Source organism: Theropithecus gelada, chromosome 6 (assembly GCF_003255815.1).
Source record: "Theropithecus gelada isolate Dixy chromosome 6, Tgel_1.0, whole genome shotgun sequence".
Taxonomy (NCBI): Eukaryota; Metazoa; Chordata; class Mammalia; order Primates; family Cercopithecidae; genus Theropithecus; species Theropithecus gelada.
In genome coordinates, this window is record NC_037673.1 from 89,991,950 (window position 1) to 90,018,571 (window position 26,622).

The 26,622-nt window shown below is 35.0% G+C and overlaps 1 protein-coding gene across 1 annotated transcript in view; it reads right to left on the reverse strand.

Annotated features, from left to right (window-relative positions):
- The window catches only part of KIAA0825 (KIAA0825 ortholog), a 485,484-nt gene that overhangs the window by 384,533 nt on the left and 74,329 nt on the right, over positions 1-26,622 (reverse strand). The window contains exons 3-5 of the mRNA XM_025387614.1: positions 21,374-21,505; positions 8,814-8,982; positions 5,146-5,815 (exon numbers count right to left, since the gene is read on the reverse strand). Coding sequence (XP_025243399.1) covers positions 5,146-5,815; positions 8,814-8,982; positions 21,374-21,504 — 970 coding nt within the window. The 5' untranslated portion in view covers position 21,505. The remainder of the gene's footprint in view (positions 1-5,145; positions 5,816-8,813; positions 8,983-21,373; positions 21,506-26,622) is intronic.

Below are 26,622 nucleotides of genomic sequence, written 5' to 3' on the forward strand. Positions count from 1 at the left end.
TTTCATTCCTTGAGGGATTCATTTCCCTCATCTCCAATCTTCCTTAACTAAAAGAACAAGGGACTATGAAAAAAAAAAAAAGGTGCCTTAGAGGTGATTCAGGTCAACCTTTCATCCAGTGCAGATTTTAGGAATCTTTCAAATATTCAAAGGTGTTTATCATATTCTCTTAAATCTTCCTTTTTCAACCTAACAATAACCTCAAGAAAAATTAAAGATAGGATATATGAGGGTCATGGAGTTTATCCTAGAATTTAAATCTCCTAATTCTATCTTTTCATATTAAAATACAGAGGATTTATTTAACTGAAATTTACTATATATAAATAATCCTTTCTTTTTTGAACATTGAGAAATGTAGCATTTACTTAAACCCAAAGGAAATATAATTTTAACAGTAAAATTAATTTGATCACGTAACTAGTCCAAATATAAATACAGTAAAATGTTACAATATAAGAATGGCACTGGCTCTCCTCAAACGTAGATGATATGTGTACAATTGTATATATGGATCTAACTTTCCAGATAATTCCAGATTAGGTTATAATCAAAATGCTAATTGCGAATTTCTAGCTTTTTGAAAGCTGTTCTGACTTTAAAGCCTTATAAGCTAAATGAAAAAAATATTGTAGCATAAACCTTTATGAAATAATAATTTTCCTAACATTAGAGAAACTAGCCGGGTGTGGTGGCTCACACCTGTAATCCCAGCACTTTGGGAGGCCAAGGTGGGTGGATCGGCTGAGGTCAGGCATTTGAGACCAGCTTGGCCAGAATGGTGAAATCCCGTCTCTACTAAAAATACAAAAATTAGCTGGGCATGGTGGCAGGCGTCTGTAATCCCAGCTACCTGGGAGGCTGAGGCAAGAGAATCGCTTGAACCCAGGAGGCAGAGGTTGCAGTGGGCAGAGATTGTGCCATTGCACTCCAGCCTGGGCAACAGAGGGAGACTTTGTCTCAAAAAAAAAAAAATAATAATAAATATAAATAAATTAGAGAAACTATATAAGAATACAGATGAACAAAATCGGCTATTGAGAAAGTCTTGCTTCTTAAATCACTCTGGAAACTTTGTAAGAGTATCTGTAAGAATAATATTGTTCTCTTCTATAAAAGATCGTCAAATCAAAAAGATCCTGTAATATTTATGTTAACATTATTTCATCTTTTTTTCAAATAACAAAACATACAAGCGTTATACTTCTAAATGTATTGTAATATTAAAGCAGCACATGCTCTCTAAGAAACAAAACATTCAAAACTGAATATAAAGGAGAAAAAAAGTTACCATACAATACCAAGTTGTGGATTAAGTCTAATGACAAGCTTATATGAAATAAAATTTTCTGTCCGGTACCTTATCACAGAAAAATGACTAGAGAGATTGTCACCATATTTTAAATATATGTACTGGAAAACCGGAATTAGTGGCAGACAGAATGCACTCTGGGGTGCCCAGGGGAATACAATCACCCGAACAGCCAACTGGTAGAATAACATAGCACAGCATGGCACAGATAGCACAGCATAGCATAGCCCAGCATAGCATAGCATAGAAGAACATCATAAAAACTACCCCCAGTGAGTGTCTGAGTTAATAACACTAGCAAATCATAACTGGGTTCTGAATCATTATCAATAAAAAAGAAAAGCAAAACACTGAATCAGTGTAGAAGACAGAAATAATGTAACGATTAAAAAAGAAAATGTGGCCAGGCACGGTGGCTCATACCTGTAACCCCAGCACTTTGGGAGGCCGAGGCGGGTGGATCACCTGAGGTCAGGAGTTGGAGACCAGCCTGACCAACATGGCGAAACCCCATCTCTACTAAAAATACAAAATTAGCCGGGCATGGTGGTGCATGCTTGTAATCCCAGCTACTTGGGAGGCCTGAGGCAGGAGAATCGCTTGAACCCAGGAGGTGGAGGTTGCAGAGAGCCGAGATCGTGCCATTGCACTCTAGCCTGGGCAACAAGAGCAAAACTGCAACTCAAAAAAATAAAAAAAGTGAAAGTGGTGAATTATTTTTAATGCTAACTATCATACTGTTTTGCACAGCTTTTGACACAGAGTTTAGTAGCATATCAAGCTGATATACCAAATAATTGCAAACAGAGAAATCTCTTTTCTTTGGCTTATTATCTGTGTGGACTTGGAAAACATTTACCTCTCTGAATCTCAGCATTCTCATATATGAAGTATAAATAATATAAAAGGCTATTCAGAAGATTAAGTGAATCCAAATACGTAAAGGCTTGTAAAGTCTTATACATAATAATAAGTAATCAAATTAGACGGACAGATAGATAGATAGATGGATAGACAGATAGATAGATGACAGATGGGTGGATGGAAAATGTATAGGCCATTCTGGAAAGAACAACCAATCCTCGACCTAAGTACAAAATTAGAAGCAACTAAAGATTGAATAGGTCCAAACTGCCTTAGCTCATTAAGGTATAAGCATGGAAAGGTAAGACATTAGCTCATTAAGACTATAGCATACATACAAAGCCTGCTTAAAATCACTAAATAGAAATTATAATCATTTCAATCATATACATTTAGATTAGGATTATTTAAATGTAAATAAATTAAAATTTATTTTAAATTATTTAAATAGTTTGGAGAAGAAGAAAACAATGACTACACTAAAGTTGAAGAAGTATACAGAGGATTCAGAGAAATGTTTTTAAATGAAATGTGCTATTTCTATCCTGTTTTTCGGTCAGTAGATTATAGCAATACAGGAAGGGCTCTGAGTCAGACAGATAACGAGTTTGAATCCTGGCTTCACTCTATGACCTAGAGCAATTACTTAACATCTCTATGTCTTAGTTTCCTCACTGTAAAGTGGAGATAATGAATAATGGTATCTACCTTGTTTGGTAGGTTAGAAGGTTTAAATGAGATAATGCACATCAATGTCTGAGTCAATACATGTTGCTGTTACTTAAGGATTGTCCTTTCTATAATTTCAGGTAAAATAGAAAGATTTCATGAGCATAAAGATACAGACATAGATTAGAGATAATATAATACAACCCATTCAAGCCATTGTTGCTCATCTCAAAGATGTATTTCCTTAATAAACAAAACATGATCATTGGTCAAATATTAGTGAACAACATAGCTGATCTGTTGAGTTAGTTTAGCAGTTCTCATATGGCAGCAGCAGTAGCGACTCATTGAGTTTTCTTCCCCTTACTGTGTCTACCACAGAACATGGTAGCTGCTAAATGCCTTTCTTATGGTAGGTGGTCAATAAAGCTGAACTGAATTTATTTGCAGACAGCCCACTTGAACAGTGTTTGAAATTTCTTTTACAGGTGACAGATTATTTAATTCTATACTTGTAAGACAAGGCCCAATAGTATGGTGCTTGAGAACATGGGTCCCAGAAATAGAAAGATCTGCATATGAATTCTAAGTATCAATCCTGATTTCATACAGCATGATCAGGGCAAGTTAATCTTTCTAAGTTTCTTTCTGTGTTCATGAAATTGGGATAATAGGAATGGGTTGTCATTAGCACAGTGCTTGGCACATGGAAAGTGCTCACTTAACTATTGTTTTATACCAAAGTTCAGATAAAGGAGCTTGGGAAAGATTCTATGCACCTACCCTTATGGAAAATGCTTCAAATTCTGGTGTTAAAGAGGACACACATAGTTTTCTCTCATGAATGAGAAAACACTTCAATATCAGCCCTAAAGACTCCATAGCAACTTACACACATTTTCAACCATATGGATCTTTTCTTCTGTTATAAACTATATTTAGCACATACAAAACTTTCGTATTGAAAAGACTTTACAAGTAAGCTGGATTTTATTTCAGAGAATATAAAAATTTTAGAAAACAAGCACACTAATGAGATGCATTTAAAAATTTATGTGTTAACAATTAAAATAAAAGCCTATTTGCTTTGAGCAAAATCATAATGTTCCTAAATTAACTGACTTTGTATTTTGCCATAATCGAATTTGGCAGATGCATCTCTCTTCTGCAATGTGATATAGCTTCTGGAGGAAAATTAAAATTTTAAGACAAAATATTAAACAATTTGAAATTTCATATACCACATTAATTTGGTCATCTGAAATTTTATTAATGAAGATATGAACAAGTATAGGGAGCTATAGGAATTTTTAAAAGATGATCATAAATTAAAAGATCCATAATAATTCACTAAATAATAATTTTCAAATACTTAAGCCATATAGTTTATGAACTTACTCAGAAATATACCACAGATTTTATATAAAAGCATAACTAATGATAATTTTAGAAATAATCCTATTTTTACCCTGATTTTTCTCCACTGGTAGGAAATTACAACCACAACAAGAAAAGTTTATTATATCACAATAACTTCTTTCCTTTTTTTCCTTTACCTTATGAATAAAATAGAAATTTCCAAACCATCTTTTATTTGTATACATCCTTATAGAAAAAATAGTAGAGAAACTTTTAAAAATAGCTATAGTTAAACTGTTATACCTTCCTAATCAATTACAATACAGAATTTTATAATTACAGTATTTCATAGTTGCTCATTATTAGAATTGACTGACTAAAATATTACAACTTTTAAATTTCCAATTTTAGTTACTGCAAATTTCAACAAATTTTCAATAATTATTTTTACCTAATAATGCTTTGGCTTTGGAAGATACAATGGATTAAAAATCATACTTTTCTGAGTTATGTATATAACTAAACGTACATATACATAACTGAGTATATATGCTTATTATATATGTGTATATTTAATAAGCAGATAAAGGAGCTTATATGTGTATAAGCATATATACTCACTTATATATATGTGTGTATACACACACAGTTTCACAAATACTGTTTGTCATATGCAATCAAGAGAAATTAAACTCTTATTTGAAATATTTTTGGCTTATATTTCCAATATCTTTAACAATTTAACAAGAAAGAAAATACTTCTATAACTATAATTATAGAAAAAAATGCATAAGAGAAATGTCTACTGCAAAATTTCATTACATTCATTTACTAATTTTCAAGTTTGCAGTGAGATTTAACCAAATAGAAAAAAATCTTAGAAAATTAAACATATTAAAAGACTTAAGTCAAACCAAACAAAAATTTTAAATGTCACTAACCCAAAGCATGCACTGCTCCTCTATACTTGCTGGAGCTCTTGCTTGTTTTAACCACACGAACAGCATTTTCTCTGAACTGCAGCTCACAAAAATTTTCAAGAAATTTTGCCATTTCTTCTGTAACAGTATCCAGGTAAGTTTCTTTAATGAATTTCACCGTTGAGGATGGAGCTAAAATTTCACATAGTGTGTAAAAATCCTCTTTTATTATTAAGTATAACTTAAGCATTGTACTTTGATATCCATGAACTATTACATCTAAATTTGAATCTCTGGTGTAAGAAGGAAAGCAGTTCTGCAGAAGATTAGCCAACAGTTTACTCTGTATGTTTTGGTATTTGATTATAACTTCTGATTCTGGATAAAGAAACAAGAGTTGTTGTAAGCACTGCTTTTTCAATAAAATTTTTTGCTGTGAATTGTTTATTTCATTATGGCTTTGTAATCTGCTCACTAAGAAGCGTCGAAGATGCAGTCTTATATCATCCCATATAGACTTGACATCCATAGAGGAATTATCTTCAACAGAATGAAGAGACGTCCTAGAGAGGAAATGGAAAGATGTTCCACTTAGAGTCGACGGGAATGAAACACTGCTGTGGCAGGAGAGGTCCCAAAGTAAATCCAATATCATTTCTTCTTGATTTTGTTCATTCTTCAACAAATCTTGCTAATGAAATAACATTAGAAATGTGATTAAGTGTAATCGAAAAAATGATTTCTATAGTCATATACAATTTCATAATTTCAGTTTGAAATCAATACTCTAAAATTCCTCATTTTTTTTTATTTGAAATTTAACCAATTCAGATGTTTTAGAATGTTAACTTTTATGGTCTACTAAACTTTGAATTGTTTATTTCAAACCTAGCTGATTATCTTTTCAATTAGATCTCTAGACATCGTTTTTAGCCCTCATTGTTATCCACCTGATATACCCTGATCTGTATAAAAACTGTGGCTTAAAAATTCTAAATACAAATCTACAGTAAAATATTGATTGAAATGTATTCCTAAGACAAAATAAATTCAAGATCATGCCCCTAATTCCTGGTAGACAATTTTCATGCTTGAATGAGTATACTTATTATTATAAAACCCCAAATGAACACATAATACAATGCTTTAAAATCATTCTAGAATATAGATCTTTAAATATGGTATGTGCCTAGGGGTTACTAAGATATACCATTCTGAGAAGTAAATTTTAATACATTGAAAGATTTTAACTTTCATTTAAATTCCTTTTTGAGAACTGTGTTAAGAAAGATTTTACTTTGAAAATGAATCTGAGAATATTTCAATTCTCTCCAAGGAAATAACCCAAAATGAGAAAAAGATACTCTCAGAATTGTTCCCCAAAAGATGATATGAAATTATTGCTTTATATTTTCTGTGCTGGCAGAAAACAATGGTGGGTGTAATTATGAATAGAAAGAGACAAAAAAATTACTTTTTTCTTGGACTTTGAATTAGACACACACATTCTTCTTCCATGCTGACTTTCCTAATTAAGTCTATTTTAGCTAATACTGAAATTAGTTTATATTCTCTAGGTACAAACAAGCTGATTACAAGAGAAATGAAAGCAAGGTCCAAGCGGCATAAAATCAGGCTGGCTTTGCAATTTCTTATTGATGAAGATACCAAAGGCATTATGTGTGATTCACAATTATGAACAATTCCTAGACAAATTCCAGGAATTTTCTCTCATTAATTGTAAGCTTTGCAATGTCTAATGTTCTATCTGTAATAAATAATTACACCCAATAATTATACCAATAAATGCTTTTTAAGTATTTATACAAACATTTCCTGGTTTATTCATAATGATAACCCTTTGGCATATGTATTTGAAAACCCAATTTATACATAAGGACACTAAAATCAGGCATGCTTCAGTGACTTTTCAAAAGTCACATACAGTAAGGCACAGAATTATAGAATGGATCCCTGGCTTCTTTCTCTTCATCCACATTCTTTCTGCTACACTCCAGAGAGCCACAAAGTACACATGACTTCTGTGTAGCTTCTTTCTCTCTCCTCTCCTGCTGTTGAGTTATTTTGATACTTCTGGAAAAGAAAGGTCCTTAGATAGGACACATCAGCATTACTGTAAATTCTATAAAGCAAATGAGTCATATTAGTGCCACTGCCTTGGTTTTTTAAAGTCAGTCAATAACTATAAATATTTGATTAAACAAAGAATAATAGATTACAGAGGTCTAAAACATATGTTTAGTATGATTGCTTAAATTTTGAAAATAACTTCAGTGTATCTGCCATAATGAGGACCTCTGTCTCTTATTTAAATCGCTAGAAAATTAACAAAAAATTTTCTATGAAAAAAACAGATGTTTGAAAAATGCCGTCAGGACTGACATTTTTTGGCATGTAGAAACTTGATAATAAGGTCATTTAAATCTGGATCTGTTTTAATAATGTGGTTCCTTCCTTAAAATAACATGATCAATTATGTGAAAAAACCTAGGACTGGGACAAGCCTATCAGTCTAATGAATTTGAGCAAAACTAAGGTGGCCTTTGCCCTGCAGTGAATAGAGAATGACTTATGTGTGACAGATTAAAAGATAATTAAAAGATTTTGCTTTTAATTAAATGAAAAAGCATTATTACATCAGTATTAATGAAATTCAATACACATGGCTCTTAATAGAAAGTAAAGGAATAACTATATCCATATTTATTCTTCAAGGATCCACCTTCAGGAGATAATGGGTGAGAGCTTTCCTTAAAAGAATAAGGCTTCAGGGCACACAGTCTTCCTTTCTCTTCCTTTTATTACTTTGTAAACATTAAAGACACATCTGAAATAATAACAACAGGCAAAAACTATTTTCATCTGATTCTGTCATCCTAAGCCATCTACAACCTCCAGATATTTTCCACATCTGCCTTAGTCAATGTTTGATGTTTAGACAAAAACAGTGCCTTTTTTTCCCCCAAAATTAAATTAAAACCATAGCTATAGAAATACCTCTTTCTAACAATTGTGCTGCATCTCTGGGAATCTGTTTTTACAGGCTAGCCAGCCCTGGAGAAACAAGTGTGATAAAATAACTATTCTTGTTGAAGGTTACAAAAACTTCTCTAGCACAGAGGGTGGTCAGTATCCAGAATGACCAGCATAATAATTCTCCGTCATTTGGTGGTCTTGCATAAATTGCTACCTTGATTGAAAGGAACTGGGTAAGACTGCAGGTTAGGAATGCAGGGAATAATAGTCAAGGCCGAATAGACTCAATCGATGGGGATTTTATTATGCTTAATAATGAGCGTACAAAAAATGAATAGTTGTGAAAGGATAAAAAATATAATGAATATGAACTTTTCTGGTAGACAGCTGTGATACACATCAATACATTTTGTGGTACTGATATGATATATATCATATCACAAATCACCCAGGAATCATAATATTTAATCTCCATTTACATAAAATTTTATTTTATTGATAAAAATCATAGTTAAAAATTAAAACAAATAGCTCAGTGGATTATATGGGGGATATAGGAACATAAAAACACAAACCCCTATGTATAGTAGGCTAATATGGTCACTCAAATAAATATTTACATATAGAAATTGAATGAGTTGTATTCCCCGTTTACTCATCCCACTTCATGATAAAACAAAAACTCACTTTACCAGTGTTTTGAGAAATTTTATCAAGTCTCCATGGGAAATGAAAGATGACTCGGATGTACTGTAATTATAGTTAGCCAGCCATTCAAAGCAGTCAGTTGTTGTTTGCAGCTGCACACCTGGACATTGTTTGTTAATTTCGGACTGTATCTCTTTAATGCAATGTTCTATGCTATAAAAAAGAGAAGAAAAAGTTATTTTGGCAGGATATAGATAATGGCTTTATTTCATAATATCACAGGCCCTGAAATCTTCACATGTGGTACCTGGTTTTATACAATTTACAAATTCATCCATATGATATGAAAATAATAACAAAGAGACTATACATTCATAGTTGAAAACTGAGAGTTCATATTTTCTGGCAGTAAAAAAAGTGATAGAGGAAATATAAAATAGCTACTCAGATGAACTAGAAATTCTTTTGTGTTGAAACAAAATTCAAGCATAGATGCAATTCGGTAATAGCCCTCTTGATAGGCAGTGGATGAAAGGGAGAGATAAAATACTGAACATTGTAAATATTAGAAATATACATTATCTACTAAGAGGTGAAGGACTATATAAATTATGAAAAACTTCAATCAGTGGAATAGTAAGGAATCATGAAGTAGTCATAAAAGCTTATAATTTTAAAAGTTATAAAGTATACAAGCTATATACACAACGTTACTACAGCCAAATACCTTTTCTTGGCATCCAACTGCACTACAAAAAACAGAAACAAAAATTACTAAAAATTGCATTTAAAAAATGACTGGAAGGAAATGAATCAAGGGGTTAATAGCAATTATATTTGGGTGGGTGTAATCAGATAAGTGTTAAATTTTACTTTTCCATATTTTCTAAATATTTATAAGGCATAAAATAAAATGCTTCATTCACCAAAAAAAGTAAATCAAGAACAGAAAAAAAAAATGTCCAGTTGAATCTTGCAATACGTATCTGTTTTAAAACTTCCATTCAATGTATCCTTCCTGTTGATAAAAGAGCAGATATACTATGTTATTTTAATTTCCATATACCATTATGTGCATTGATGATTATAAATCTTTATGGGGTAAACTGGTGACCTTTAGCAGAGTGCCATCTGCGCAGCCACAGGGATATGACATATTACTACCACCTGATGGCAGCATATCTAAACTTCAAGAAAGCTTTCAAACAGGCAAATTCCTTTGAAGTTGAAACACCTCACCAAAAATTGACAGCTACGCATTTGTCTCTTAATCATATTAAGAAAGATTTGTTACCAAGAGGTAAAGTTAGTGTTTTGAAAAGGTAACTGCTATTAATTAAAGGTTCCATATGATAGACCCTGGTAGGCTTTAGAAACCAAGCGCTTATTAAAATAGATGTCATATGAAAGACTCTTTGAAATTCATCCAGGTGTGGGTTGCCTATAAAACATACACTGTAAAAGTTTAAGTAAAACTTTTCAGGAGATTTCTGAGCATGAGTGAATTCAAACTAAATTACCTTGAAACAAATACATTCTGAGAATCAAAGAGCCTTTTCATGAAAACAAAGAACTTAAAAGAAAAACAATACCTCCCCTGGCCAGAGGCCACTCAGTTTCCTGATGGGACAGCCATATTCAGGAATACCAGTTCTACGTCTGAGAAGAGATTGGCATGTATTTTCTTAACTTATGTAAGCACTTCTATGGACTGAGAAACACAATGCCCTAAGCATACACCTTGACTCTAGGGACTCTTTATCAAAGGTTTTTATTATAGCATCCTCATGTGTCTCATTCAGTGAAACATAATAGATTACAGCAATGTGAATTGGAAAGGCTCAGCAGCTAGTCTACCTAAATCTGTTTCAATGAGGACTCAGATTTTAGGCTAATTTCTAACATCTGAATCTGGGCAGAAGCCAACAACTACAATTTATAAATAGGGTAAAGCCTTTAGAGGGCTAGATATTTTAGTAATTTGTCCAAACACTGACAAAGGGATTGAGTGGCTGCATTTCAGGGGACCTCCCTCATTGATACAAACTAAGACAGATAAACTTAATTTTAAAATCATTTTGTCACAAATCATAAAATGTCAAAACTAATTATCTACACCTGAATTTTTTTTTAGTTGGCTATCTTGTCTGCCACTCACTAATGCCTATACATCTTGTTCTAAAAACTTAACCATCTGAAGTCTAGATATTTCTTGTTCAATTGTTATACAAATATTTTCAAAATTTATGATAAATGTCAGTTTGGTATGTAATCTGACAATTTATCTTCTTTAATCAAGGTCAAAATAAAATATAATTTAATTTTCACCATTTAAAAGGTAACGTTTTCTTTTTCTTTTTTTTTTTTTTTTGAGACGGAGTCTGGCTCTGTTGCCCAGGCTGGAGTGCAATGGCCGGATCTCAGCTCACTGCAAGCCCCGCCTCCCGGGTTCACGCCATTCTCCTGCCTCAGCCTCCCGAGTAGCTGGGACTACAGGCGCTCGCCACCTCGCCCGGCTAATTTTTTTTGTATTTTAGTAGAGACGGGGTTTCACCGTGTTAGCCAGGATGGTCTCGATCTCCTGAACTCGTGATCCGCCCGTCTCGGCCTCCCAAAGTGCTGGGATTACAGGCTTGAGCCACCGCGCCCGGCCAAAAGGTAACGTTTTCAAACATTATCTTTCAAATGCTACACATTATTCAGGATTATAAACATAGGTAGTAAAAGTGTACGGAAATGCACTGGAATGATCAGCAGCACCCTCTGGCAGAGTGGGGATGGAAGTGGGATGAAATTGGGGAGAGGTACATAGAGAGCTTTAGCTATACTAGTAATGTTTTATTTCTTAAACTAGATGGTGGGCACAGGACTATTTGTCATACTACTCTACGCCTTTTCATATGTCTCAACATTTCTTAATAAATTTGAACCCCAATGTGCTTTAATTATAATGACTCTGAATTAGCTAAGTTAATGATGTGTGCAAGTGGATGCATTACTGAGAGGCTGTGTATAAATCAATTTATAAAGCATTTTTAAAATGCAATATGGAGTATACTTTTTAAAAAAGATATCTATGGTAATTTTCTCATTCAACATCCACTCCCAGATTCCCTGACTGTAAAAATTGCTTATTGAATGAAGGCATTAAATTTGACAAACATTAGCTGAATGTTAAATATGTGGTAGGCATTGTGATATATACTAGGGAACCCAATGTGAATAAGACGTTGTCCTGTCCCTAAAGGAATTCTGTCTAGTGAAAGAGATAAACCTGTAAATAAACAACTACAACACAGTAAGACTTGATAAGGACTGTGTACAATGTGCTAAGGGAGTACACAGGAGGGAGCCACTAAAAGTGCCTGTGGGAGGTGTAAAAAGGTTTTTCCTTGTAGAAGAGGAGATTATATGCAAGGATGTTGCTTTAAGAACATTAGTAGAATCACTGTACTTAAAATTCCCTGACACCTCACCCCTCAGAAGTCAGTACTCATCATCTAACCTCACTGTTGTCTCACTTTAAAACTATATTTATTTGAAGAATAAGAAATATGAATTTATTTTTATGGTCACTACTACATTCATGCATGTATGGATGTATGTGTGTATGTATGTATGTACCATCTCACTTCCAAAAAGGCTGAGATGTCCTACTATTGGACAGACTGCATTAAATAACAATAGTAGTCCAAGAGCTGATTAATATTGAACTGGTACAGTTGGAGATAGGATGAGATACTGAAAAACAGAAGAGGATAATGATAACATCTTGAAACTTCAGCTTATTATAAAGTTCTTACAAGATTTCAGAAGTATTATCCAGTCACAAAATAGTTAAAAGGAAAAAAAGTATGTTCCATTGATAAATTATGAGAACTTTTTAAATAAAAAGATTGTAGAAAACACATATATGGCTTTCATGGAATGTTAGAATACAAAAATTTTTATTTCTTAAATCAGGATAGATGCCTCATGGCAAAGCTTAAAGACTTATTTATTACAGTATGGAAAACCCAAAATTAAAAAAAAAATTTTTAAGCTTTTACATTGTGATGCTCTTGCTTATACTTCTTACCCACAAAATAAGTTCAACTTAAGGAAAAGACAAGTCTTTTCAATTGTTACATTGACATTTCAATTCTGTTACATTTCTGTTCATTTCTGTGCTTTTTGTGTTTAAAAAGACAAAGAAATCATTCTGAGGTAAACAGATTTTCTAGTTTTTAGATAAGCCCTATTTATCTAACTAGCATTCTTTGGAATTATCAGGTAATTAATAGGGAAGAGGGCTGATGTATACAAACTAGTATGTAATTAAAATATAAGTCAGCCATGAAATGAAAACTTACTTTCCTGAGACAAAGATATTTCTGGATAATATTTTTTAAAAAGTCAAAAAATACTCCTAACACAACTACTTCAATGGCTAAAATGGTGAGAAATTAAAACTTATCCTGAATTGTTTTCTATTTCAGAGACATTTAATCATTTCAAAAAGATGTAATTACACTTCAGGAAAAAATATCCTTGACAGCAAATCTTTCTCATACGTATCCTTTCCTTTCCATTCCTTTTGTAAAAGATTTGGCATGGGCCCTTATCATTGCTCATTGGGACTATATATTAATAGCCTCTCTCAGAATTCCCATCTATTGTTAACCCACCTTTTGTTCAGAGTTTACTATGAGCAACACAGTATGAAAGAAACTTTAGAGTTAGTTAGGGTCCTCTCTTGATTTGTTGTTATATACCACGAATCCCCCTACAAAAGTTGAGAATGGCTCTTGAATGGTGCAGATGCTTCAATTTGGATCATTCACACCTAGTGTAGGCCTGTATCAATCTAAGAAAATCTAAAGTGCTTTCAAAAGAGTCAACCAATTGTGAAATACTCCTGGAAATCCAGTCGGTGGCAGGATAGTACTCACAGGACCAAAATGATCTTGTACTGATAAGAACGAGCTTCCCAACACAATTAGATCACTTCTTCTGCCTCCTAAATCTACATCTGATTTGGATCACTTCTCATAAACTAGTGACAGGAGCAAGATGGAAGTGGCACAGGGCTATGTTAATAATATAAAGAGAAGTTTCTAGAAACATTCTATAGGGCTAGAAGGACATAGTCTAATACCCATGAAAATCAAGAATAAGTAAATGTGCTCCTTTTTTTTTTGTTTTTTTTGTTTTGTTTTGTTTTTTTAACCTATGGCAGCTTGTCCAGGAATTTCAGCACAATTTAATGAAGTCAGAAGGTGGTTTATCCCAACAAAACTATACAAACTGAAATTAGGAAGAGAAAAGTGGAGGATCTGCACCAGCATTTGCTCTGTGCCAACTCCCTTGATTCTCTTTCAGAGAAAGAGATAGTGAAAAAACAGAGTGGGAGAACGTACGTAATAATGGGAATCCAAAGAGATACAGGAACAGATCAGGTCTACATCTTTATCTCCATTGTCCTGATTAAATCAATCATTAAGCCAGATAACAGATTTACTAGAAGCTACAAACTGAAGGTTTTAATAATACCTGTGGTTTATGTGTGAGGAGGTAGGCATACAGTAAATACTCTCATATATATATGATTATATATATGATTATATATGATTATATATATGTAGTATATATATATCATACATATGTAGTATATACATAGTGTGTGTGTATATATATACACACATATATATGTATATATATACACACTAAGTAAAAAAAAATCTAACCACAGAATATACATATAATTCCCATTTGTATAAAAATATATTTTGGGGTGCATACATGTTTATGTAGAGAATATTTCTAGAAAATTTTACACAATAATTTATCAAGATAGCTTTCCTCTAAAGAACAAGACTAGGAGGGTCAGAGGAATGGCAAAAGTTTTCCTCTTCACTGCTCTTCTCTACTGTTTGAAATTTTATCCTGAGTATGTGTTACTTTTATAATGCAAAAATATTTAAGGAAAAATGCATTTGAAGATAGCTTCATCTATCATGTTCTATTCATCTAACTTTAAGATAAAACAAAAGCAATAAATACCTAACAAACATGTCTAACACAAATTTATTGACTATCTTCTAGCCTACTATGTGCCAAGACTGTTTTAGGCAGTGAAAATACAGTGAAGAACAAGTAATATCTTCAAAGTGGAAATCAAAAATCTTTTTTTTAAAAAAATGGAATTAATGGCCAGGCATGGTGGCTCACGCCCATAATCCCAGCACTTTGGGAAGCTAAGGTGGGTAGATCACCTGAGGTCAGGAGTTCGAGACCAGCCTGATCAACATGGTGAAACCCCGTCTCTACTAAAAAAGTACAAAATTAGCTGGCACATGCCTGTAATCCCAGCTACTTGAGAGGCTGGGGCAGAAGAATTGCTTTAACCCGGGAGGCGGAGGCTACAGTGAGATGAGATTGCACCATTGTACTCCAGCCTGGACAACAAGAGTGAAAGTTCATCACACACACACAAAAAAAGGAATTACTTTTAAATTCCAATTTAGTTCTTTATGAATGAGACAGAGTTTCATAATGTTGTCTAGGCTGGATTCGAACTCTTGGACTCAAGCAATCCTCTGGCCTCAGCCTCCCAAGTAGCTAGGACTACAGGCATGTGCCACCATGCCTGGCTTAAAGAAAAGTCCTTAAGTAGAAAATAAAGGCAACAGCTTCCAGCCCCTTCCCATCCTAGCTCCCATTCCGGGTCCCATGAAAGGATATTCCTAGTCATGGCATTCTAGAATTTCAATTGTGATTAGCAATGGATGTGGTGTTAGTGACCATTTTTAGACAAGGTGTTGACTCAGCTGAGGCCATGACAAGGGTCTTTTCCAGGGAAAGTTGACAGGCTTGGATTCAATCTCCAGGCATCATCCAACATGAAAGATGAGCCGGCCACAGCAGTCATATCTGTTACCAAGGCTCCAGTCCTCTTACAGTGTTCCCTCCCCTGTTCCTGCTTTCAGAGCTGGGCCAGGTCTTCAGCAGGCACCTCAGATTGTTACATCAAGGGTGGGGCTTACTTCCCACTGACCCATTAACTAATATCCTCTCTGGAAAATAGTGGTCCAACTACTATTGGCTCAATCTCTTTATGAGGTCTGGATTTTCAGTATAATACCATTCAACTTTTGTTATTACAACAATTTATAAACAGGCAGACACGTGCTTCCCTTTCCTTATTTGCCATGGAAAGATAATACAATAATATCTTTTAGGAATATCCCCAAACAACAATTCTCTATTGTCTTATGCTTATTTGGCCAAGAGTAGGTGAAGCTAACACACTTAAAAATAAAAGCTATACTGTACTTAAAAAAAACTCAAACACTCGAAATGTCCACAATACTTGAAAAAGTCTTGTAACAATCATCGAATGGAGCTACTGACTCCACATTTTACCCTATTCATACTAGCCTCCTAAAGCAGAGGAGGATGCATTCTTAATTCTGGAGAGAAGAAGAGTTCTGGAAAGGCCCAGTCAGAGTTGGAAAGTGGGTTAAAGTTTTATTCTGGGTTCAACAGTAGTTGGGGGAATTAGCCCTTTCCAGGTTTCTTCCTATGTGGCCTGGTCTTGTTCAGCAGGAGGGGAGAAAAGGTCGGGATTCTGTGAGATGTAGTGTATAATGAAGAAACCCAAAACTGAAGTGCAAACACAGGAAGTTACAAAAATGATTGCAAATATTAATTTGCATCTACTTATTATTAAATAAGTGCCACAATATTGCCAGAAATAATAATGCACAGTAAAACCTTTGAAATGACTAATTTTCATTTTGTATAATTTGCTCTGGCTATAAAATATATTAATATTTGTGTGTGTGTGTATGTGTGTGTGTGTCTGTGTGTCTATATAGTCATAAAATACCATCATATGGAAAACTTGAAAGCAAATTTTTAATATGGAAGCTCAAAAAATGTAAGCATTATATAAAAAATAAGTGTAATCTATGGAATATGTACCCTTTCATTAATAGACATGGTTAAATGTCTCCCCTCTCCCTGCATTTTCTAGGTGAAGTCAAATAAATAGTATTATTGCTAGTAGCAATTCTTATTTTTGAGACAGGGCTCACATTGTTGCCCAGGCAGTAGCGCAGTGGTGCAATCACAGCTCACTGCAGCCTCCACCTCCCAGGCTCAAGGGATCCTTCCACCTCAGCACCCCAAGTAGCTAAATACACAGGGGTATGCCACCACACCAGCTAATTTTTGTTTTTGTTTTTTGTAGAGACAGTGTTTCGCCATGCTGTCCAGGCTGGTCTCAAATTCCTGAGCTCAAAAGATCTGCACATGGCACGCAGCCTCCCAAAGTGCTGGGATTGTAGGCATGAGCCCCCACCCGACCTGGTAGCACTTCTTGTTCCTTCCTTCCTCCCTGCCTCGGGTCCTCCCTCCCTCTTTCCTTTTCTTTCCTTTCCTCATTTCCCTTTCCCTTTCCTTTCCTTTCCTCCCTTCCTTTCCAGACAGCCTGTTGCCCAAGCTGGAGTACAATAGTGTGTGCAGCCTCAAATTCCTGGGCTCAAGCAGTCCTCCCACCTCAGCCTCCCGAGTAGCTAGGACCACAGGTGAGCAACCAACCAAGGTTGGGCTAATTTTTTTTTTTTTCAGTAGAGATGGGGTATTGCTATGTTGTCCAGGCTAGTTTTAAACTCCTGCTCTCAAGTGATCTTCCTGCCTTGGCCTCCCAAAGTGTTGAGATTACATCTTTCTTTAGATTAAAAAAAAAAGAAAGAAAAAAAAGTAGTCCAGTGGCATTGGTACCAGCAAAACTTACTTCCTAAGATACACACAGAGGTTGTCTATAATTAGGAAATGAAAAAGTAAAATAAATTGTTAAGATACAATTATATTTATCCAACTGAACATTAAGGGGGAAAAAAATCATTCTGTGTCTTTTTTTTTTTTTTTTTTTTTTTGAGATGGAATCTCGCTCTGTTGCCCAGGCTGGAGTGCAGTGGCGCAATCTTGGCTCACTGCAACCTCCGCCTCCTGGGTTCAAGCAATTCTCCTGCCTCAGCCTCCTGAGTAGCTGGGATTACAGGTGCACACCACCATGCCTGGCTGATTTTTGTATTTTTAGTAGAGACGAGGTTTCACCATATTGGCCAGGCTGGTCTCGAACTCCTGACTTTGTGATCTGCCTACCTCAGCCTCCTAAAGTGCTGGGATTACAGGCATGAGCCCACCGCGTCCGGCCTATGCTGTGTCATATTGTGAGCCCAGAAGAACTTCTGTACCTCAATATTTTGTAAAACTAGTAAGTACCACTCAGTTCATTAGTGCTAAAGTATGCAGTTTTCAGTTAGGGAACTAATGATATGCAGGTACAACATTCATAATGTTTCTCTTTGGCATGTTATTTACCTCTTGTTACCTATTTTGATATGTGTTTGAATAAATGATTCATTATCACTAATTTCTGCTGTCGGACCTATTAGTCACCCAGGTCTGACTTGAATGGAAAGGAGAATGTAAAAGTGAAGTGGTCTGAGAATGACAGCCTCTCTTGAAGGGCAGGTGAAGGTTCAGTGACCTTTGGGCACACTGGTCCATTCTGGTGAATCACTGCTTTGGGGAAGCAATAGACCCTGTGGCTCATAAAACCTGATGATATTAAGGAGAGAGAAGGAATTCATAAATAGATGTCAGGGTCACTGCTACTTTAAAAATTCAAGTATAAGGAAAAAACTATCGTATTTTAAAATGAATTACTAATGTTGTTTTTTTCTTTTAAAACTATGGAGGAAAACCTATACCATACAGATGTTCATTACTTATTCAATGTACACTACTGGGAGATAAATAGAACTGTTAGAATACAAAAATGCCAAGGGTAATTCAACTACTGCAGTGTAAGTGTGGCATAACTGATTCGTCATGACATACAATTTTCTAAAAGCTATTCTGTTAGAAGGCAATAAATGAGCGCATAAATGATTTATACTCTTCTGAACCACAGTTATTATTCAGTATTTTATTTTTAAAAATATATATACTCTATACTATTATGTTTATTCTCTGGAGTATAATGAAAACATAATTGAATTTGATGAAAAATAGACTTGATTCTAAATGTAGCATACAGCACATACAGCTACTTCCTTATTTTGTCCCTTGTGAAGATCAATGGTCACTTGAGGTGGTTCTGCTCTAGGTTCGTTTTAATATATGGGCAATAAAATACTTTTAATTTAAAAATTATATCCTATGTTCCATACTGTATTTTCTTTTTAATACTAACATCTGAGTTTTGACCTAATAACTATTTTTTAATGCAAAATACAATGTTTTAATCACTGTTTTACTTTTAAATATGATTTCTTTTTGACTAGGTAAGGCAAAAAATTAAGTATAAATGGTTCATAAATAAAAATAAGCAATCCAGAACAAAAGCATCAGAGTTCAGTGACTTGTTTTATTTTGATGGAGCCTAAGTTCCATTGTGAAGGAAAAAGTTTATCTTTTAAAAAATAGTTCAATTTTTAAAAATATAAACATCTCTGAAATTTAGGTAATGTCTTGTTAATCTATTTAAGTAAATACTATTTTCATTTGTAAGTTTCTTTGAGTTAGAAACTGTGTCATAAAATACATAAATATATAACATGAAAGTTATATAAATACATAATTACCCTAAAGTTTATTTTATATTTATATGAAATATCAACTATACATTCTCAGTTTGGTTGTCTATCTCTAAAATACATATATAATGTGTATATGTATAGGTATAGTATAAAGGGCAAATACAAATTAAAAATAAAAAGTTTAATTTTCCCTGTTGAAAATAAGGGAAAAGATTTCTCTCCTCTCCTTTTTCCTTAGAGCATTTACCTTAGAAAGCTTGTAATCATAGGCCAAGCATGGTGGCTCGCGCCTGTAATCCCAGCACTTTGGAAGGCTGTGGCGGGTGGATCACCTGAGGTCAGGAGTTCAAGACCAGCCTGGTCAACATCGTGAAACCCCATCTCTACAAAGAATACAAAAATTAGCTGTGTGTGGCAGCAGGTGCCTGTAATCCCAGCTACTTGAGAGGCTGAGGCACAAGAATCGCTTGAGCCAGGGAGGCAGAGGTTTCAGTGAGCCGAAATTGCATCATTGCACTCCAGCCTGGGTGACTAAAAAAAAAAAAAGAAAAGAGAAAAGCCTGTAATCATAAGTACTTTCTCATCTTTTGCCATGTATCTATTCCTTGGAAGACTAGGAAGACATGTATCTATTCTTTGGAAAACTTGTCAGCAGTCCTTTTGTCAGCTTTGTGACCCAGGAATGCCCTTCTCAAGAAACTGGGAGCTATCTGAAATGCAAGCATCAAGGGAGACAGCTCCCCAATCTCCCAGTTCCTGTGACAGAGTAAGAGCCTAACTTCAGTGGTTGCCTGTTCCAATTTGCAAAACGATCTCCGGTTATAAAGACACAAAAAAGTTTGTTTCTCCTCAGGATAAAGCCAATTAGCTAACACTAATTTACCATGGTAAAAAGTTAGGATGAACTATGTGTGACAAAATGTGCTATCCAGTCTTCCTACCTGAGGACTAGTGATTGTTTATCTTGATAACATGTAATGTAATGGGCTGTGTCTGCTTCGCTATTTAAAGGGGTGAGATTCCCTTCCATTTTTGCAAGCTCTTAGTGAACTGCCTGAAATGCACATCATATTCTGGTTTTTAATTCAATAATAAAAGCGTTTCTTTTTCCTTTCTCTACTACCTTCATGGAGAGGATTTCTGGGATGGGAGATGTTTTTAAGTATAATTCTCCAATAATATGCTATCTTTTCAATTTACTTATGCCCATTGTTATAATAAAGAACTAACTATTCTCATGTAAAGCAGAAGGAAAAATACCATAGGAACATTTCACTTACTTGTTTCAGTTTCTTTGGAAATTCAAGGTAACTATATCTTAAATTTTAAAAAAGGAAATGCTATGTATCATTACACAATATAAATTTTTACTGTGGTTTGCACATTTGTAACCTACATGAGGTAAAGTAGAACCATTGATCAAAATGATGCAAATAAGTAACTGCCTGATTATAGGGTCCACAACTACATATGAAGACAGAGTCCTTTCTACCAAAGAACACGTATTAATGAGAAACCATTTAGCTGTCACTGTTTCCCTTAGTATTTGGTAACACGACTTTTTGGGATAGGTGATGACTAATCTAGTATAACAACTCTCTATAAAGTCTCTAGCCTCCTACTTAAGTGAGAAAGAATCTTAAATATTATGCAAAAAAATTTTAATGTTCTGTTTTTAGTAACTCAAGCAATCATGGCCTTACACTCTAACCATATTAATGAAAATTCAGAACATCAATATTGACAAGCTCTAAGAAAACATTAGTGCCAATTTAATAAACTTTAATTGCCTACTTCAAGATAGTGCTTATATTTTCTAGTCTTAAAAATGCTACTCAGATAAAGACAACCATGTAAACTTTAAGTGAGAGGGAGTCTAATCAATATTTTGGGGGAAAGTTAATGACAATTAAAACCTAAAATTATCTAAGAGCAGGACACAAATAGACCAGGTAAATTTCATATAAGTGAAATGTGAAAACAACTTGTTTTAAATAATTAACAATATTTACCTTGCAGCATTTTGTTCAATCTTTTCATCAATATCACTGAAGATCTGCTCAAACTCCAAGTCTCCAGGAAATGAGTTTAACAAACAATGTAGGTCAAAAGAATTATGAGAATATTCATCATCCCAATCCATTCTGAGGAGCAAGAATAAATAATAAAACATGTCAGTTCCCCTACAATGGCCAAGGATGGGGGTGGGCAGAAATTCACCTCAAGTTGTGATACTAAACCAAAAATAGTAATTCCCATTTATAGGCATAATGAAATATAGCAGTTGGAGAACTAGGGTATTATAAAGCTAGGTAGAATGTTTTGTTATTTAAATTTCATGAGGTGTGACCTAATTTTCACACTTTTCTATGGTTTGAAAGCTGAACAAAACAGCATCCCTCAGAGAGTACTTAAGCATCCTGCAGCTTCTCATTATGGCCAAGAACTGTAATGGAAGTGACAGAGCCCACAGACCACTGTGAACAAGGGTGGGTGCAGCAAAAATTCAATACCTTCCCTCAACTCTTGTCAATATACTTACCTGGAAATTGTAGCCTTAGACTTTTTAAAGCCTCACCCCACTGGGTCTATTTATATGTGAAGGATGCAAAACTATCCTTGAGTTCCTCTAGCACCCCTTGACAACCTCAGTATTGATACCTAACTAAAAACTGAATGATATGATACTCCTTCTTGAGGCACATGCATTTCATCACCATCAAAGCTTTAATCATTCATTCTGTCTATGTACTGAATGCTTGATAGGTTACAGCACTGCTATAGAGGCTGGGATATAGCTGCAATAATTTAAATACCCTGTCCTCATGGAGTTTTTATTCTAGTAGGGAAGACAGATTTTTTTATAACACATAAACAGATATATTTAATCAAAAATCACATGGTGAGAAGTGCTATAAGAACAAGTAAAGCATGGCAATGGGCTAAATTAAGAGTGATACAGCAAGGGCAGAGTGTGAGCTATTTTATTTAGGAATATCAGGGAAGGTCTCTGAGGAGGTGATATTTGTGTAGAAGTAAGTGCAGAAGCTATGGGGAAAGAAGTAAGTGGGAAAGACAAACTACCTTCTTGATTACTTTGGCCAAGAAATGACTCTTACCACATCTGCTTAAATGTGGTTAAGAGCTCTCTAGTGAGAGCTAGTCACATGACTCTACCTGGCGGCGAAGGTGTCTGGGAAATGCTGCCACTGGCTGGGCATTTGATTCCAGGAAAGCTCTATGCCGCGAATGGAGATCATTAATCTTTTGCAGACAGCTAGCCTTTCTGCCACCACCATTCATTTGGTTAAACTTGATTCTCCACTTTCATGATATTGATTTGCCTCAAATGTCTAAATGATCCATGGCGATCCATTCTTTTTTACTGAAAAAGGACTAGATTGATACATATTGGTAGCTAGCAAGGATTTTCTCTACTGTTAAGAGGTTGTTTTATCCAAAAGGTCTCTCCCGCCAGAGCAGGAAGGTTGATTCAGACACTACATGAGTGGATGCTGTGTATCTATCAGTGGGTATCTCCTTAGGATTTGTGAACAGAAGCAAGTACGTATCTGATGATTTGCACAAGTGACCAACCAAGAGTTCATCACACTACAGTGGAACTGTCAGAGGTGTGCGAACCAGAGCAACTCCATCTTGAATAGGAGCTGGGTAAAATAAGGCTGAGATCTACTGGACTGCATTCCCAGATGGTTAAGGCATTCTAAGTCACAGAATGAGAGAGGAGGTCAGCACAAAATACAGATCATAAAGATCTTGCTGATAAAACAGCTTGCAGTAAAGAAGCCAGTCAAAACCCATCAAAACCAAGATGGCCATGAGAGTGACCTCTGGTTGTCCTCACTGCTACACTCCCACTAGTGCCATGACAGTTTACAAATGCCATGGCAACATCAGGAAATTACCTTATATGGCCTAGAAAGGGGAGGCATGAATAATCCACCCCTTGTTTTGCATATCATCTAGAAATAACCATAAAAATGGGCAACCAGCAGCCCATGGGGCTGTTCTGTATATGGAGTAGCCATTCTTTCATTCCTCTGCTTTCTTAATAAACTTGCTTTCATTTTACTCTATGGATACCCTGAATTCTTTCTTGTACAAGATCCAAGAACTCTCTCTTGGGGTCTGGATCAGGACTCCTTTTCTCTAACATCTTTCTGGCAACCATGGAATGGACTATAATAAGGAAACCCCCAGCCCAAAGGCTAACTTTGAGCAAGTGGTGGCGCCTGGTAACATCTTTCTGGCAAACCCCAAAGGGATGATACTGAAGAAACTCCCCAATCCAAAGGAAATGGACTGCAACACTGATCAGCCAACTTTGGGTAAGTGGTGGGGTACCCAGGTAAATAATGGGATTGGGTTAGAGGCTCAACTTAGGGGAGTCAGGGTCTCTCCTAAGACACTGGGTTACAGTCCCCCCTTAATAAAAGGCAAGGATGCTTGGCCAACCTTGGGTTAGAGGCCCAACTTAGGAGGGTTAGGGTTCCTTATAAGATTTAGGGGTTAGAGGCCTCTCTCAGTAAAATCCCTTTTGGCTAAGAATACGTTTGGCACTGTGGGATGTGAACTGCTATTCTCTTTGGATTAATCTGCCTTGTACTCTTTGCTGATGGCTATGAGTGATAGGATTAGGCATGTACAGGAACATATGACATGGGGAGCTTTTTCCTCCCCAAAACGGGAAAACCTTGAGAGCTGATGGAACTCCTGGAAAAGATCCCTTTGTGACCAACAAGTGGCCACCTGAACTTTTGAACAACAGGTAGGTCTTTCTCTGGTCTCCCTGAACTCTTTGCCTTCCCCACCCTGCCTGAGGCAATTCTTTTCTTTTTCTCTCTCTGCAAATCAGTTGAATGAATGGTAAAAATTAGTGTTTATCTCCTACAAAGTTTTGATTATGGGAAAAAGGAATTGTGAAGCTAGTCTTAAGCTGTAGTGAATCTGGTGTACTTTGTGTGTCTTTCTGTATTGTTGCGTCATGAACAGGAGTACCTTAGGATAGAACATGGGCTTAGGGCACCTGTAAGCCTGCTTTTCAAGATGGCCCAGCAAACCGTCAGTTACAAACTTTGTTGCAGGTCCCTGAAAAAAACTGGATAAGGTTTCCCTTTTGTATGTCCTTGGGAGCTTGACCTTGTAACCATGTGGCAGTACTTTCTCTTGGTCTCTGCCATCACAATGGTGGCCTGGGTTCAGGGTTCAATTCCTGCCTTAGGGAATGAGTCCTCTATCTTCTCTCTGTGTATTTATATGTGTTGTGTGTGTGATGTTTATATGTGAAAGAGCTTTGATTAACTGGTTTAATAATAAGACCTGAAATCAAATATTTTGTCAGAAAAGTAATGTTTAATGCCTTTCATATAGTTCACGTGACTTAAGTAACATTTGGGAAATAAAGACAGTTTTAAACATTATCGGTAAATAAAAATATCTTCAAAAATGTAAACATTGGGTTTAAATTATGTGGGTCAGATATTAAGTTTGCTAAATACTTTAAGGTCATAAACTGCTTAACTTTTTAAAATTATTCAATTTGTTTTGGAGCATTAGATTCTAGATAAGGCCTGGAGATATGTGAAATTAACCATGACCACTAGCTAGGCAAAGAAGGTTATAAGTAATAGAAATTTTATGTAAGAAACGCTCTTGTATGTAAATTGTTGTCCTAAAGTAAAATAACTGGTTGTTTAAAAAGAGAGATGTTTAGGACAAGTGGGAAAGTCCAAGTATGTCGAAGATTGTCTGTGTAAGTTGTGAAATAATTTATGAAAGGGAATTTATGCAAGAAATGTACAATTTAAAGGTGATTAGGCCTCCTAAACGCTTCATAAAATGCCACTATGACTCTTAACTGTACAACTTGCCTGTTTTACAGCTAGGTAAGGCCTGGTACATGTGGAGTGAGACTCTGGAAAGAGTCAGACCTTATCTGCACTTCTGTCCGGGTCCCAGGCTCCACACCTAGTACATAATTAAAATCCCATACTTACCAAGGTTTTTACCAAAAGTAAAAGTCATTAAGAATTAACACTTAACATGTAATTGAGACTATTGACAAACAGTCTACACACAAGGCCTGTAAGGAAAGTAGAATATACTTTTGGTAAAAGATTATAAGAAGTCATGGGAATATGGATTTATTTACTTTTTGGCTAAAGGATTGTTTTAAGTTAGATAAAATAAGGCTGAAGGCTTAAACAAGTTGTGAATGGTTTGTGAAAAATTAATCTTGTAAAAAAAATTCTGTGTGTGAACATATTGGCTAAAGTTAAAGGGGTATTATTCAGTGTTTCCATACACTGGAATAAAAACACAACAGGTTTTCCTTAGAGCAAAAACCTCCTTTTAATCTGCTCTTTAACAAAAATTGTAAAGGGTTATAAAAAGTTTATGAGAATCTTACCTTACAGTCAAACTGATTAAGATTGAATACATTTGTCTGTAAGATTTTATTAAGAATTTGGTTTGACACCAACAATGCACTAATGCAAACAGTGACATTTAGTTTATTTAGTATAAAGTCATACAGGAAGGATTATCAAATGTAAAACAGCATTTTGTTTTCTTTGGGCTATATTTGTATAAATATGTTATTGGTATATGTCCCAAAATTATGGGAAATTTATAATTCTAAAATGACTTAGTGTATGTTTTTAAATAATTATAATCATTACATAAAATTATTGTATGCTACAGAGGTAGCCAAATTTCTTTGTCAACTATGTTTTCAACTGTGGCTCTCCTAAGATGTTTTGTCATCCACAGATAATTGTTGTCTTGTTTTGGTCCTCTTTAGAAGGTGATTTATAATCAACTATAGAACTCTAGCAGATGTTCTTGAATGCAGATTTTCTGATAACTTTGGAGACTGTGACATCAGAATAGAGGAAAAAACTTTCAGGACTCTCATGGAGAGCTGAAATGTTCATGACTATCAAACAGGAGTTAACTGCATTGACTAAACTAATAGAAGTCTACAATAATCTTTTTAATGTTTTGCTTAAAATGTTGCTGATCCTTGTTTTGTTTTTCAGAGTCAAGAAAACTTTTATTTTGAGCTATTTACAGCTTTAAACAATTGAGTAAAGTATACTCCTGTGAACAAAATTTGGGGCATATTTGTTCCTCTCCATGTGATTTCTCCAGAATTTGGAAACTATTTGTGAATGTTCTTAATTTATGGCAATATAGTTATTTGCATAAGTGCAATAAGAATCTGTTTTCGGCCAGGCAC